This window comes from Lissotriton vulgaris, chromosome 5 (assembly GCF_964263255.1).
Source record: "Lissotriton vulgaris chromosome 5, aLisVul1.2, whole genome shotgun sequence".
NCBI classification, from domain to species: Eukaryota; Metazoa; Chordata; class Amphibia; order Caudata; family Salamandridae; genus Lissotriton; species Lissotriton vulgaris.
The window spans coordinates 1987221836-1987238131 of record NC_141693.1 but is presented as its reverse complement, the minus strand read 5'-3'; the positions used below and the strand labels follow the sequence as shown (position 1 = coordinate 1987238131).

Sequence of the window (16296 nt, the reverse complement as noted above, 5' to 3'; positions counted from 1 at the left end):
TAAAAGCCTGCCTCAACGCAGCGGCGAGACTCATTACGGGAACGAAGAAATTCGACCACATATCTCCTCACCTGAAAGCACTAAACTGGCTACCTTACGAGGCGAGAATTCAAATGAAGATGGCCTGTATTACGCACAAAGCGGTTCACTACAACACGCCTAGATACCTAGCCAAGAAACTTAAGCTCTCAGGAGGTAATAGAACAACTAGAAGCGCAAAAGATTTACTATTACGACCAGCCTTTTTCTACAAGAGAAAGACCTACAACCGAGCATTCTCCGGAGCTGCCCCCAGAATCTGGAACTCACTACCTCCAAACATCAGGAAGATTCAAAATACAGTAACATTCAAACGAGAACTGAAGAGCCACTTGATGAGTAAATACCCTACTTAGAGAAACCTACGGATCACTGGGATGATCACTTTCGCTAACTGAGGGCTGTCCTCTCCATGGAAAATTGGAAGATCTGTATCTGAGAATGAACTGATGCCGGGCTCAAGCCGAGACTTGACACATTACTGCTACCTCATATACGTGTGAACTTTTAACTATATCTCACGGTCAGACTATATAACTTCTACCTCACTTGATTTATTTATCCATATAAGTGTGAATTTATAACTATAGCTCTTAATCATTCTATATAACTTCTACCTCACTTGATTTATTTATACATATTATCCTTTGATATGCACTGGAACGCCTTATAACCCTACCTCAATGATCATGGTTTGTTAGCATGACACAAGTCAAGCCGTGCTCGCCATATAACGCTAATTGCACAGTCTTTATGAATATATATATCTAATTTCATCCATGCAGTATACTGCCTTCTACCTCATTATTCTTCTGTGGTTAGTACTGCTACTATAATGTCTATATGCAATTCTGTTCTGTTAAGCGCTCTGATACCCACGGGTCTTGTTCGCGCTATACAAAACACTATAAATATAAAAAAATATATATAAATATAAAAATACATGGAATGTGGCGAAGAAGGACTTCTTTGCTTAACTAACTGTCTTTTTTTTATTCTTTTTTTACTGTGATGGCCATTTCTTGATAACTTCCAATTTAATAATGTCTTATCTTAAAAACTCTATTTATATTTTTATTATCTATGTACATATTTTATCTGTGCTTTTATGGTCTTTGACCGAAATAAAGTTATCAAAATGAAATGATATTTCTGCGCGTATTCCCTTTCGAATTCGACGGTATTGTTATCGAACGCGACTTCATTTCCATTCCGACGCGTTTCGACTCCAACATTAAAGAAAAACTTTATTTTACGTCGACGACCAAGAGGCCTTTCTCGACATAGTCAAGCCCGGAGTCCATGGAAAGGACTCCATTTAAGAAATGTCCAACGTGTGGTGCTAAGTTCCCACACAAGGACCTACACGAGGTGTGCAATCTCTGCCTATCACCTGAACACGAATCCAGGGACTGCGAAGGCTGCGCTGCATTCTCCTCCAAGTCCACGATTAGAAATCGTCGAGCTCGAAGACACGAGGTTTCGAGAATGCAGTCGGAGGCAATCCCGGAGATGTTCGAAGACCAGCACCTCGAAGAAGAAGAGGAACATGAAGAAGAGTAGGGGTCGGAAGTGGACGAGTCGGATGTCGAGGAAATCGACGTTCAACAAACCGTGAGTGACGACGTCCCCTTACCAAAAAACCGACCCCGTGTGGTACCGACCCCGCCTTCGAGGCCGGTCAGACCGCTGAAGAAAGTTTCCGACGCCCCGCCTTCGGGCCCGGCAACGAAACAGAAACCGAAACTCTCGGCCTCCCACCATGTCGGATCCGAGAAATGGTCGACATCGACTTCGACATCGAAGCTTCATACAAGGGAAAGCTCGGCATCGAAACATTCCATGTCGAAACCGAAACATGCTTCGACGTCGAAGACTCACTCGACACCGAAAAAATCGGAATCGAGCAGATCCTCGGTGCCGAAAACACGAAACATTGACGATCAGAAGCAAAAGCACCTTTCGGAACCAAAAACTTCGGTACCGACACAGGAGCAGCAAACAGATCCAAAACAAAACACTTTGTTTATCGATCCACAAACTGGCAAAGTAGTGACAAAATCACAGAAAAAGAGGAAGAATGAACAGCTAGATGACAAAGCTCTTCCTCCTAAAAAGAGAACAATGGGGACAAATACAACTCCTCCTCCTTCTCCTCGGCCTAGAGTCACACCCTCTTCTCCTATCCCTCACACTATGCCAGATATTCCTCCACCTTCTACACCAAGACCATCTACTCCTCAGACAGATGTAGACAGTGATACAGGGGAGGGAGAACCTCATGGGGATGATGACACTATCCCAGATGAGGAAGACCCATGGGAGAATTATGATGCAGGGTCAGATGATGACAACGACCTAGAGTTATATCCCTCAAAACCTTCACCACCTGATGATAACACAGGTTTTGTACAGCTGATTAATAGGGCAGCAAAATACCATAAGGTAGATCTACATACAGAACCTCAAATAGAGGATTTCCTATTAGAAACACTACCTGCTTCACAAAGAACATCAGGCACTCTACCTATGCTGAAGAGTCTTCTCAGTCACACAGCAGACATATTCAAAGACACAGTGAGGGCTAGGGTGTCAAACCCAAGAACTGATAAAAAATATAAGGCTGCCCCAAAGGACCCAATATTTATCAAAGGTCAGGTACCTCTGGACTTGCTTGTTACAAACGCTCGTAAAAGAGCGAACTCATTATCTACTGGAGAAGCCCCTCCTCCTGATAAGGAGTCAAAGTTAATAGATGCATCAGGCAAAAGAGTAGCATCACAAGCGGCAAACAGCTGGCGCATAGCCAATACACAAGCGCTACTTGCACGCTATGATAGGGCGCATTATGATGAGTTAGAAAAGCTCATTACACATCTTCCTAAGGAACATCAAAAAAGAGCAGATCAGCTCATACAGGAAGGAAAGATAATAACTAACACTTCCATTAAGTGCGCCCTAGACGCAGCAGACACTGCAGCAAGATCCATCAACACCAGTATAATGCTAAGAAGACATGCATGGCTTAGAATCTCAGGATTCAAACAGGAAGTACAAACATCTTTATTGATCCAACCTTTTGATAAAAAGACACTTTTCGGCTCAGGTACAGATGAGACTTTAGAAAAGATGAAAAAGGACACAGAAACGGCTAAGTCAATGGGAGCATTACAACAGCCAACCCAAAGGGGTTCCTTTCGCAGATCCACCTATGGAGGGGGCTCAAAAAATACAGGCACAAGTTAGCAATCTACCTCTTTTACACCAACATCACCCAGAGGTAATTCAAGAGGCAGTTACAGAGGTAACAACAACAAGGGTAGAGGTCGCGGAAATAATAACAACCGCAACTCCCCAACCCCAAAACAGTGACTTAATACAACTCCCCCCAGACCACATAACACCAGTCGGGGGACGTCTATCACAGTTCCTACCTGTCTGGGAAAACATCGCATCAGACAAGTGGGTGAGACAAATTATCCAACATGGTTATTGCCTAGAACTCACAGCTACCCCACCAAATATCCCCCCCAGACAGCGTCCAATGAGTCAAGACCATCTGACATTGTTAAAACAAGAAGTACTATCACTGTTACAAAAGCATGCCATAGAGAAAACATTAACAAGGGACAGGAGTATACTCTCTATACTTCCTAATCCCCAAAAAAGACGGGTCTCTAAGGCCAATCTTAGACCTGAGACCTCTCAATGCATACATAAACTCAGAACATTTCCACATGGTCACGCTCCAACAAGTACTTCCTTTACTGAAGAAAGGGGACTTTCTTTCTACACTGGATCTAAAAGACGCTTACTTTCACATCCCAATTCACAAAGCCCACAGAAAATACCTCAGGTTTGTAGTAGAAGGACAACATTATCAGTTCAAAGTCCTTCCGTTTGGGGTCACAACGGCACCAAGGGTGTTCACAAAATGCCTAGCAGTGGTTGCAGCACACCTAAGAAGACAACAAATACATGTCTTCCCTTACTTGGACGATTGGCTAATAAAGGCCAAGTCACAGGAAGAATGTCTTCACAACACACAGAAGACCATTCAATTGCTGCACCAGCTAGGGTTTACGGTGAACTACAAAAAATCCCACCTACAACCAAACAAGATTCAACAATACCTAGGGGCTACTATAGACACAGAAAGAGCCAAAGCATACCCCAATCCAATCAGGATACAAACAATGATCACGCTGATACAAAAATTTCAACCACAACACTCACTACTAGCACGAGTGTTCATGCAGCTGTTAGGCATGATGTCCTCCTGCATACTGCTAATACCATATGCCAGACTACAAATGCATCCACTGCAGGAGTGTCTAGCGACACAGTCAGGCTCAAGGTCAGATTACAGATCTGGTGTTGGTAGACGACCGCACGCATCGCTCTCTGAAGTGGTGGAACACAACAAACATTTCCAAGGGACGGTCGTTCCTAGAATCGATTCCACAAGTGATACTGACAGCGGACGCATCGCTCACCGGATGGGGAGCACATATGGACAAATACACAGTGCAGGGAAAATGGAGTGCACAGCAAAAAAGACTGCACATCAATTACTTGGAACTACTAGCAGTATTTCTAGCATTAAAAGCTTTCCAAATACAAATACCCAACAAGGCAGTCCTGATCAGAACAGACAACATGACTACAATGTATTATATTCAAAAACAGGGGGGGACACACTCTCTCCAACTATCCAAACTAGCACAGGACATTTGGAGATGGGCCATTCCTCAAAAGATCTATCTGTTAGCCGAACACCTACCAGGAGTTCAAAATCAGATAGCAGACATCCTAAGCAGAGAGTCAGAACAAGTACACGAATGGGAACTGCACGACCAAATACTGCAGCCATTCTTTCAAAGATGGGGGCACCAAGAGATAGATCTCTTTGCCACTCTTCAGAACGCAAAATGCCAAAACTTCGCATCCAGGTATCCACACCACCTGTCCCAGGGCAATGCACTATGAATAAATTGGTCCAACAAATTTGTTTACGCTTTTCCCCCTCTCCCACTAATTCCATTAGTGGTTCGGAAACTGCAACAACATTCAATGACAATGATACTAGTAGCACCCACGTGGGCAAGACAGCCGTGGTTCACCACGCTACTGCAACTCTCACAGGTGCCACATCAAAAGCTGAGATTATTACCCATGCACCTTACACAGAACAATGGAGAAATAATGCACCCAGATCCCAAACAATTGAACCTAGCGATCTGGCTCCTGAGGTCATAGAGTTTGGATACTTAGATTTACCTCCAGACTGTATGGAAATCATTAAACAAGCAAGACGTCCTACCACCAGAGCATGCTATGCAGCAAAATGGAAAAGGTTTGCTGTATACTGTAACAGTAATAACATCAACCCTCTGGACGCATCCACTAAACAGATTTTTTGTTATTTACTACACTTGCAGCAATGTAACCTAGCATACACCTCTATTAGAGTTCATCTAGCAGCTATAGCGGCGTACCTACAAAACAGACAACATCTTTCCCTGTTTAAAGTACCAGCAATTAAAGCTTTCATGGAAGGACTCAGAAGAGTCATTCCACCAAGACGACCACCTTCCCCAGTCTGGAATCTCAACATAGTACTTACCAGACTAATGGGACCACCCTTTGAACCTATGCATAGGTGTGAAATACAATTCCTCGCATGGAAAGTGGCCTTTCTCATAGCTATCACTTCACTCAGAAGAGTACCGTAAGTGAATTGCAAGCGTTTACAATACAAGAACCATTCATGCAGTTACACCAAAACAAAGTGGTTCTTAGAACAAACCCAAAATTCTTGCCTAAAGTAATTTCAGCATTCCACATCAATCAGTCAGTGGATCTACCGGTCTTCTTTCCAAAACCACAGACGGTAGCGGAAAGGGCCCTACATACATTAGATGTCAGAAGGGCAATATTGTACTACATAGAAAGAACACAAACTTTCAGGAAAACAAAACAGCTATTTGTGGCGTTTTCTCCTACACATAAGGGCAATCCCATCTCTAAAGCAGGCATTGCCAGATGGATTGAAAATGTATACAAATATGCTACTTAAAAGCAAAGAGGACATTAACTGTTCCTCCTAGAGCTCACTCTACACGTAAACTAGGAGCATCTATGGCATTCTTGGGAAACATTCCACTAGATGACATATGCGAAGCAGCTACCTGGGTTACACCGCATACCTTCACAAAACACTATTGTGTAGATGTGCACACAACACAACAAGCTAGAGTGGGACAAGCTGTATTAAAGAATTTATTTCAGACTGTTGCAACAGACACGGGTGACCATCCGCTAGGGAGAGAACTGCTGTATAGTCTATTCATAATGTACCATCTGCAGCCCATATGCCTCGAACGGAATATGCTACTTACCAGTATGCATCTGTTCATGGCATAGAGGGCTGCAGAGTGGTACAAGCCCTCCCAGCCTCCCCGGAAACCTGTGTCTGTTCCAACACTATCTTATTTAGATACACTTACATGGGCATTTCTATCTGTATTCTATCATACTACTCCATCTAACGCTACTATGGCAAATCAATCTAAGGATGGAGCCGATGCCCATGCGCACTAGCAACCAAAGGAGGAGTCACCAATCTACAAAAGACTCTCCAAGAGAAAAACAAGTGCAATCATCCGAGCCTAACACCAGATGGCGATCTATTCATAATGTACCACTCTGCAGCCCTCTATGCCAAGAACAGATGCATACTGGTAAGTAGCATATTCCTTTGGGAGTTCGTCATGGACATGGTGAGATGAGCCATACTGTGAGCATGATTGAACATAGATGTGATCCATGCTTTGTGCATGTTCCCATCCATACAGCAGCAATGGCTAGTGCATGCTTAGAACATTGTATGGGCAATGCTTATATATAACATATTGTGTTTCGAGTATTGAGAATGAGTGGAAAGTCTTGCTGCAGTTGGAGTTACATGTCGTGTTCATGGTCTTGTGCATTCGAGTGGCATATTTTGGCGCACTGTTTTTTGTTTTTTTGCAAGCATCTCACTGGCTTAGACTCTTCTTATAATATGTGATTCTCCTTGAATACCCAAAGCCAAAGGAGAATGTTTTAGTGAGGAATGAGACAGAAGAAGAAGTCACCATGCGCCCTGATTCCAGCATCTGGAAGGTTGCTCAGGTGTTTGTTTGGAGCCCAGTAGTGTCAGAGTGCTCGGTAACCTGTGGCACAGGTGAGTTAAGGCAGTGGTCTGATCCCTGTTGCCCTTATATGCTTACAGCCTCTAGCTCTGCTTGGTCTTCATTGTTTGTCGGTATGGATCAATTCTGGGAGCTTTGGGTTTTAATATCACTGGTCTTGTGTCTCTGTAATTCATTTGGCCTTCAAGCCTCAGGCCCCCTCGCCTCACAAAGCTAAAGTGAGGAGCCGGGGGATGCATTTTGATGCCAACCCCTCTTTCGCTTGCCAAGTCGGCACATTGCCAAAGGGTGTAATGTGCAGCTATCTCTCCTTAGAAAAATCCGCACACACTAGAACGCACACACACACTTGGTCCAACTGACCTGAGCCTTTGTACTTGTGTGTCTCAACTGCGTTCCTATTCTTTAGTCGGGCCTCCCTCAAAACTCATTGCTAGATTCCAAAGTCTCTCCAGCTGAAACACCAGGCAACCATATTCTGCCTCAACATATGCAAGAGGGATCATCGCACAGGCTACCAGGATTAAAGTTATGTTCTTGTGCATCATCCATAAAATATAGTGGAGCAAATACAGACTGGGTTAGGAGATCTAAACAAATAAAATAGTTATTTCCGTAAAAATTCTTTCTTTCAAAAAAGATTGTTTGGGATTTGGGAACTGGCCAACACATGTTTCACAGCATCTTGGTCACTTCATTCGTGCCTTTACAGTTATTACTCAATACAAATTCTAAAATTTAGATGTGTTCTGGAGAAGTTCTGGATATCGTGTTCGAAGGAGTCCGAAGGGGCGGGTCTTGTTACTTTTAGGGTGGTGGTCCAGAGGGGTTCTGTGGCTTTGCCCAAGTTGTGGTGAGTTTGGGTCAGGAGTCTCGTTGGAGGATCTTGTGGATCATCGATACTGAAGTGGACGATGATGTGGTTGTCCAGGTCAATTAGGTAGCGTGGGAGAACTTAGCTCTGTCGAAGGTGGAAAAGATGGGGTCTAGAGTGCGTGGGGGTGGTGACCAATTGAGATAGGTCGATAATGTTCATGTTTCGAGAAGTGTGGTGGAGCTGGAGTCGTCGGGGTCTTCTAGGTGGAAGTTCAGGTATACAAGGAAGATGTAGTGGTCAGAGTCGATGGCCAGGGGGGCTGTGAAGTCCAGGATGGAGTAGCAGAAGCTGGGGCGGGGGCCAGGAGGTCTGTAGGCGAGGGTTCCTCTGATTACGGTGTTGGCGTTGGGTCTGATTTGTAAGTTGAGATGTTCCAAGATGGGTTTCGTGTTGTTGTTGGAAGCGGTGCAGTTGAGGGAGCCCTTGTAGTTGATGGTGATGCCTCTGCTGAGTCTGTCTGGGTGGTCGCAGTGGCTCATCTTGTATCCTGGGGAGCTGCGGTGGCGATGTCAGGTGCTGAGGCAGGGGTTTCTGTTATGAACATAACGCGGAGGTGAGGGTGGTTATTGTGTCCCAGATTTCCGTGGCGTACTTGCAGAGTGATCTGACATTGAGTAGAGTGCAGTGAATCTGAGGCATGTGGCTGGGTGGCTGCTGGGTGGTGATACTCACGTCGCAGGAGAAGCAGCAGTGGCAACAGCTGAAGGGTCCTCTAGTAGAGCATGGTGGGGCGATGTAGCAGTTGGTGGTGGAGAATTTGTGTCCTAGGTTGCTTGTCTCGTCATCAGAGTATTGGCGGTAGGCTATAGGTTATGGGGTTTTAGCGTGGGCAGGGTCCAGGCACGACGGGTGCAGACAGGCTGGCCTTTGGCATGCATTCAAAGATTCGTATGAAAACCTTGTTTATAAAAACCACGCCTGCTTACAGAATATTTACAGCCAAGACATTTAAATGTCTTCCAACAGATAAAATTCACCACACCATTTTCCTGCAACATTATACCTTGAAGCTTGTGAAGGATGTTTTTCAAAGCTAATATATTTAGTTATTTTGAAAACATATGGACACTTGTAAATGTCTTATCCCTTTACTTGCAGTACCATTTCAACCCTATTAACTAATACAATGGTAAGAATAAATATCATATTGTTACATTTATTAGAGTGTCTTATCGCCTGAAGAAACCTGTGTTTTGTTATTTACAGAACCTCCTGAGGCTCAGCCGGGAGTAGTTAGAAATCGCTCTTTGCACGTTTTTACCTGTGATAAAATTGCTTTTAAAACTCACTCACCTAGCTTTCCTGACACCCGATTACTGTGTGCAGGCACCCCTACACAGCGGAACTAGCGCTGAGAGGGAGAATTAGTAGACCAATTTCAGCCGCCATTACCCAGGCCGAGACAAGTGCCGAGTTACTCCTGAAACCATTCCCGACTGTGAGAGCCTTGCTTTTAGTATCGATCTTTACCCTAATAACTGCTTCTCAGGAACACTCATCTACCGTCCCCCAGGTCCCCCTAAGCAATTCCACAATCTTCTTCCTTCGATTGTGGCGGAACGCGTCAGCACCACGTCCAATTTCACTCTGTTAGGTGACCTCAACCTTCACTTCGATTCTGTATTTGATCATATAGTCACTATGTTGGTAGACGACCTAGCTGCGCTGCAACTCACCCAACACGTCAAAACCCCAACTCATGTCAGGGGCCATCTGTTGGACCCGGTGTTCAGCAACTGTGCAGACCTCGTTGCCGGTCCGCCAATCCTGTCTTGTGCCCTTCATTTGGACCACACTTAAGCCCACGCCGACTGGACCCACCACAAGATTCACTCGAACCTGGTCTCGCCTCTCAGTCGACGACTGGTCTATCAAGCTCGCCAGCAATCAACCCCTCTACAATGATGATCCAGGCCTAGCCAACCAGGCTTACATTCCCACAAAACTGCCCCCTGGTACACGCAGGCTCTCAGGGATAAGAAACGCCAATGTAGAAAAACCGAAAGACGATGGCGTTTAGATTACTCACCAGGAAATAAAATTCGTTACCGAGAGTCAATCAGTGAATACAAAGCAGAAGTCAAAGCTGCCCAGGCCACATATTTTTCAAACAGAATTCTCCTAGCCAAATCAAAACCTAAAGAAATTTTCCAAATTGTAAAAAACCTAACTAAACCCCCACCCAGTCTACACGATACAAAATCCACAACTCACTGCAATAACGTAGCTGAGTTTTTCCATCAAAAAGTTAACAAAATCTACTCAGCTTTTCCCCCCAGCGGCACCACCTTAAAACTCACTCACCTAGCTTTCCTGACACCCGATTACTGTGTGCAGGCACCCCTACACAGCGGAACTAGCGCTGAGAGGGAGAATTAGTGGACCAATTTCAGCCGCCATTACCCAGGCCGAGACAAGGGACACGCCCTCTTGAGGCCACGCCCCCTGTACTCTCCCTCTGCTCTACAAACATGTGTATTCACCGGAAGCGCAGCGGACGAGCGCAGCAGGCGCGACGATTGCGCACCGAAGGCGCGCTTAAGGCAAGCTCGTCTGCGCTCGTCCGCGCCGAGTCCGGGCCTAGGCCCATACCCCTTATACCTCAGTTACTAGAACCCAGGTATTACAATGCTGAAACCCTTCACAGCCTTAGGCCCCCTGTTACGAACTGCCCACGGCATATCTATTCCGCTGAAAACATTCCACAAACTTGCCCTAAATGCAAATCACTCCTCAAACCCAAGCCTGCCACTGAACTAACCCACGATTACCGTATGTTTATGTTAAATTGCCGATTTCTGCCGAAACATAGGACAGAAATCGCCCTACTATTAGATGAATGCACGCCGGACATAGTATTCCTGACGGAAACATGGCTCACCACAGATTCCAACCCTGCCCTAGTTACCGCCCTCCCTTCAGGCTTCCAAATCACTCGGCAGGACCGGTCTGAGGGTAGAGGAGGAGGCCTAGCAATTATTCATAAAGAACAGTATCAGTGCCGAGTTACTCCTGAAACCATTCCCGACTGTGAGAGCCTTGCTTTTAGTATCCATCTTTCCCCTAATAACTGCTTCTCAGGAACACTCATCTACCGTCCCCCAGGTCCCCCTAAGCATTTCCACAATCTTCTTCCTTCGATTGTGGCGGAACGCGTCAGCACCACATCCAATTTCACTCTGTTAGGTGACCTCAACCTTCACTTCGATTCTGTATTTGATCATATACTCACTACGTTGGTAGACGATCTAGCTGCGCTGCAACTCACCCAACACGTCAAAACCCCAACTCATGTCAGGGGCCATCTGTTGGACCCGGTGTTCAGCAACTGTGCAGACCTCGTTGCCGGTCCGCCAATCCCGCTCCCTTGGACAGACCACTGTCTTGTGCCCTTCATTTGGACCACACTTAAGCCCACGCCGACTGGACCCACCACAAGATTCACTCGAGCCTGGTCTCGCCTCTCAGTCGACGACTGGTCTATCAAGCTCGCCAGCAATCAACCCCTCTACAATGAGGATCCAGGCCTAGCCAACCGGGCTTACGTTGACTGGATCTCACAAACTCTTGAAAACACCCTCCCAAAAAATTAAATCACACTGGAACGGTCCCACAAAACTGCCCCCTGGTACACGTAGCCTCTCAGGGATAAGAAACGCCAATGTAGAAAAACCGAAAGACGATGGCGTTTAGATTACTCACCAGGAAATAAAATTTGTTACCAAGAGTCAATCAGTGAATACAAAGCAGAAGTCAAAGCTGCCCAGGCCACATATTTTTCAAACAGAATTCTCCTAGCCAAATCAAAACCTAAAGAAATTTTCCAAATTGTAAAAAACCTAACTAAACCCCCACCCAGTCTACACGATACAAAATCCACAACTCACTGCAATAACGTAGCTGAGTTTTTCCATCAAAAAGTTAACAAAATCTACTCAGCTTTTCCCCCCAGCGGCACCACCTCCTTAGCCCAGACCAATAAAGTCCCAGCAACCCCCTCCCTTCAGCCTCAACCTACTCTGACTCACTTCCCCCTCCTGGATCTCGCAACCCTTGAATCCGTAGCTCGGAAAGTAAAATCCGGTTCCCCTGATGATCCAGCCCCGCCAGACATCATAATGTCAGCATCCCAGATCACATTGCCAACTATCAGGGATGTCTTGAACGCATCTATCATCTCCGGAACTGTCCCGCCAGTCTGGAAACGGGACATGGTCCGATCATTGTTAAAGAAACCAAATCTGGACCCATCAGATTTCAGCAACTACCGGCCCATCTCCCTGCTCCCGTGGGTGAGTAAAATTCTGGAAAGATATATTAATCTCCAACTGGTAAATTTCCTAGAAGACCACCAACTGTTAGACCCCACCCAAACGGGCTTCAGACCCAAACACGGGACCGAGGCCACCCTCCTTATGGTCACTGAGGAATCCAGAAAAATCCTGGATCAAGGAGGATCAGTGGCAGTGATCCTCCTTGACCTCAGCGCGGCATTCGACATGGTCAGCCACAACATCTTGCTGTACCGTCTGTCTAGCGCCGGAATCAAGGACAAAGCCTGGCTCTGGTTCAAATCCTTCCTGGAGAATAGATCCTTTCGAGTTTTCGACGGTGAGTCTGTGTCCACCAGTAGACCACTAAGGTGCGGAGTCCCTCAGGGATCCTCTTTAAGCCCCGCACTTTTCAACATCCATATGAGGCCACTGGCTGATGTCGTCCGCCCATTTGGGGTTAAGATCATTTCTTACGCGAACGACACGCAGCTGGTGGTCTCACTGGCGCAGGAGGCCAACACGCCTGCGTCAGGCGGACTTAGAGAGTGCTTAAAGGAAGTAAAGAGTTGGATGCCCTCATCATTCCTCAAACTAAATGGGGACAAAACAGAGCTGATGCTCCTGGGGCCCTCCGACCCCCACTTCTTCAACTCTTTGTGGCCCCCTGTCTAGGCCCCCCTCCAGCACCAAAGGACAACATCAAGAGCCTTGGGGTATGGCTGGACAGATCCCTCTCATTCAATACTCAAGCTACAAAACTTCCTGCTACCGGTTTTGGCCTCCTTAGGATGCTAAAGAAAATCCTCCCTCTTCTACCCATGGAAGCCAAGCAGGTAGCCATACAGGTTCTAATACAGTCTCGCCTAGACTTTGACGACGTGCTATACCTCGGCGCTCCAGATTACACCTTACCAGACTCCAGACAGTGCAGAACTGCGCGGCCCGCTCACTGCTCGAGCTTCCTCGCAGACAATCAGTGAGGGCCGGTCTGGTCAGCCTTCATTGGCTGCCAGTGCGCCAGAGAATCCTTTTCAAGGCCATGTGCATTGCCCATCAGGCCTTCTGGGACACAGGTCCCATGATCACCCGTGACTTAGTCACCCATTACCTACCCAGTAGAAACCTCCGCCTTAGCCAGACCTTCATGGCTATCCCCCCAAGAATAAAAAAGACCAGGTCTGGGGGCAGGACGTTCGCCTACAATGCATCGAAGACCTGGAATACCCTCCCTCTGCACCTCAGAGCCAACCCCAACCTCTCTTCATTCCGCAAGCAGTTAAAAACATTCCTTTTCAACCATCCCTACTAATTCTTAGCTAGCCACTCTACGAGGCCGCCTTTGTTATTTTCCCGCGCTTGGACGCCCCCGGGCATCAATTCGCGCTCTATAAATTCACATCCATTTCCATTTCCATTTCTAGAAAAGATTATCCTACCTACCTAAAAGTACAGTCATCCTTTAAGATTCTGCTGTCTTTGAAATAATTAATATCTGTATGGCTGTCTGTTAGTCTGCATCCTCTCTCTGTGTCATTTTGTCTGTCTTTCAAACTCCTTGTTTCTTAATTTGTCTCCGTCTGTACTTCGGTATATCTTGCATTCTGTCTGTCTCTACAATTGATGTCAAGTGCTGTGCCTCTATTGTCTTGTCTGTCCGTGTGTCTGTCTGTCTCTTGGCCTCTCGTTCTCTTTGTCTGTCTCTTCTAGGTCTCTGTCTATCTGCTTCTCTCTACTGGACAGCCTGTTTGTCTGTCTCCTGCAATGTCTCTAACTGCCTCTATCTTCCTATTTACTTGTCCGTCTGTCTGTTGCTGTCTGCTCACCCATCTAGGTCTAACTAGCTCGATCCTTACCGGCCTACCTATATCTATGTTTGTTTATCAGTTTTTCGAACTGCCTGGTTGTCTTTTATATCTTATTTCATGTTCATTAATAGATTTCTTTATCAAGATGTGTATCATTCTTTTTATCTGTGTATATATATGACTCTCTCATTGGTTGAATGCCTAGTATGCACTTGTTCCAACTAACCCTGCCATGCTATTTTCTCCTGCTCCTCTAGGCAGAGCTGAGGTCCACTATGTGTGCATGGATTTCAGTGCTAAAGAAGAAACCTCTGAGGAGCACTGCAGCATGGTACCCAAACCGGACAAAGGCCTGCAAGTCTGTAAAGCTGGAGCATGCCCTCCCAGGTGAGGTCCTTGAGGGATGGAAGATAGACTACTACAGCATGGTGGCCAAACCAGCCCAAGGGCTGCAAGCCTATAACACAGAGGCGTGCCTCCCAGGTGAGGCCCTTGAGGGATGGAAGATAGACTACTGCAGCATGGTTCCAAACCCGGACAGAGGGGTACAAGTCTATAACACAGAGGTGTGTTCTCCCAGGTGAGGTCACTAAGGGATGGAAGAAAGAATAATGCAGCATGGCGCCCAAACCGGAAAGAGGGCTACAAGTCTGTAACACAGAGGCTAGCCCTCCCAGGTGAGGTCACTAAGGGATGGAAGAAAGAATACTGTAGCATGGCGCCCAAACCGGACAGAGGGCTACAAGTCTATAACACAGAGGTGTGTCCTCCCAGGTGAGGTCACTAAGGGATGGAAGAACGAATACTGCAGCATGGTTCCAAACCCGGACAGAGGGCTACAAGTGTGTAACACAGAGGTGTGTCCTCCCAGGTGAGGTCACTAAGGGATGGAAGAAAGAATAATGCAGCATGGCGCCCAAACCGGACAGAGGGCTACAAGTCTGTAACACAGAGGCTAGCCCTACCAGGTGAGGTCACTAAGGGATGGAAGAAAGAATACTGCAGCATGGCGCCCAACCCGGACATAGGGCTACAAGTCTGTATCTCAGAGTATGCCCTCCCAGGTGAGGTCACTAAGGAATGGAAGAAAGAATACTGCAGCATGGCGCCCAAACCGGACAGAAGGCTACAAGCCTGTAATTCAGAGTATGCCCTCCCAGGTGAGGTCACTAAGGGATGGAAGAAAGAATACTGCAGCATGGCTCCCATACCAGACCGAAAGCAGTAAGTCTGTAACACAGAGGTGTGCCCTCCCAGGTGAGGTCACTTAGGGGTGGAAGAAAGAATACTACAGCATGTGCCCTCCCAGGTGAGGTCTATGGGGAATTGAAGATAGTCTTATTTATTTTGGAAGAATGGGGCCCCTGTCTCAAGTGATGAACCCTAGCAAGGAAAATGACTTTTTTTGGAAGGAATAAATCAGGTTATTGTACTTAATATTTTATGAGTTATCTAGACGCTGTTTGGATCAAAACTTCTATCAGATCATCATTTGTTCAAACTGTTTATTTCTATTTCATCTTTTTTGTTATTTTCATGCTCTCCTTTGATTTCTATTGTTTATACATATATAGACACTGTTTTGTTTTTTTGTACACATAATTTTTACATATAATACATTACGGTTACTGTACAATAGAAAATATCTTTAAAACATTCAACAATACGCAGAAGTTATTCCTTTCAACGCGTTTCGGCGCTTCGCCTTCTTCAGGAATTCTGCATTTTTTCTTTTTTTTAAATCAGAGATGCTCTTAGGTGCGAAGGACCAATCTATAGTGATAGTGCAGACGTCCTCTGTAATAACGTTATTACTCAAACCGCGGATGTTCATGAACAATTTTCAAGCTTGGTCTGTATTAATGTTCCTGTTAAATTGGGTGGCAGTATAGTGCCGAACTTTCTTGGTACACGGCGCTTTACTTTCAATCGCGTTGTGTGGGACCAGAGGCGCCTAAGTCATGCCCCAGAGACGCGAGTATTCGTTCCCTCTACGTCTACTGTCGGATGCACGCTTCTCTGGTCGTAATCATTCAATGCAAAAGTTTGGCACTATACTGCCACCCAATTTAACAGGAACATTAATACAGACCAAGCTTGAAAAT

General features: G+C 45.9%; 1 protein-coding gene across 1 annotated transcript in view; it reads left to right on the top strand.

Moving 5' to 3' along the window:
* Positions 1-16296, top strand: part of ADAMTS13 (ADAM metallopeptidase with thrombospondin type 1 motif 13) — a 251929-nt gene that overhangs the window by 127114 nt on the left and 108519 nt on the right. The window contains exons 22-23 of the mRNA XM_086924723.1: positions 7132-7267; positions 14449-14578. Of these exons, the coding sequence (XP_086780849.1) occupies positions 7132-7267; positions 14449-14578 (266 nt within the window). The remainder of the gene's footprint in view (positions 1-7131; positions 7268-14448; positions 14579-16296) is intronic.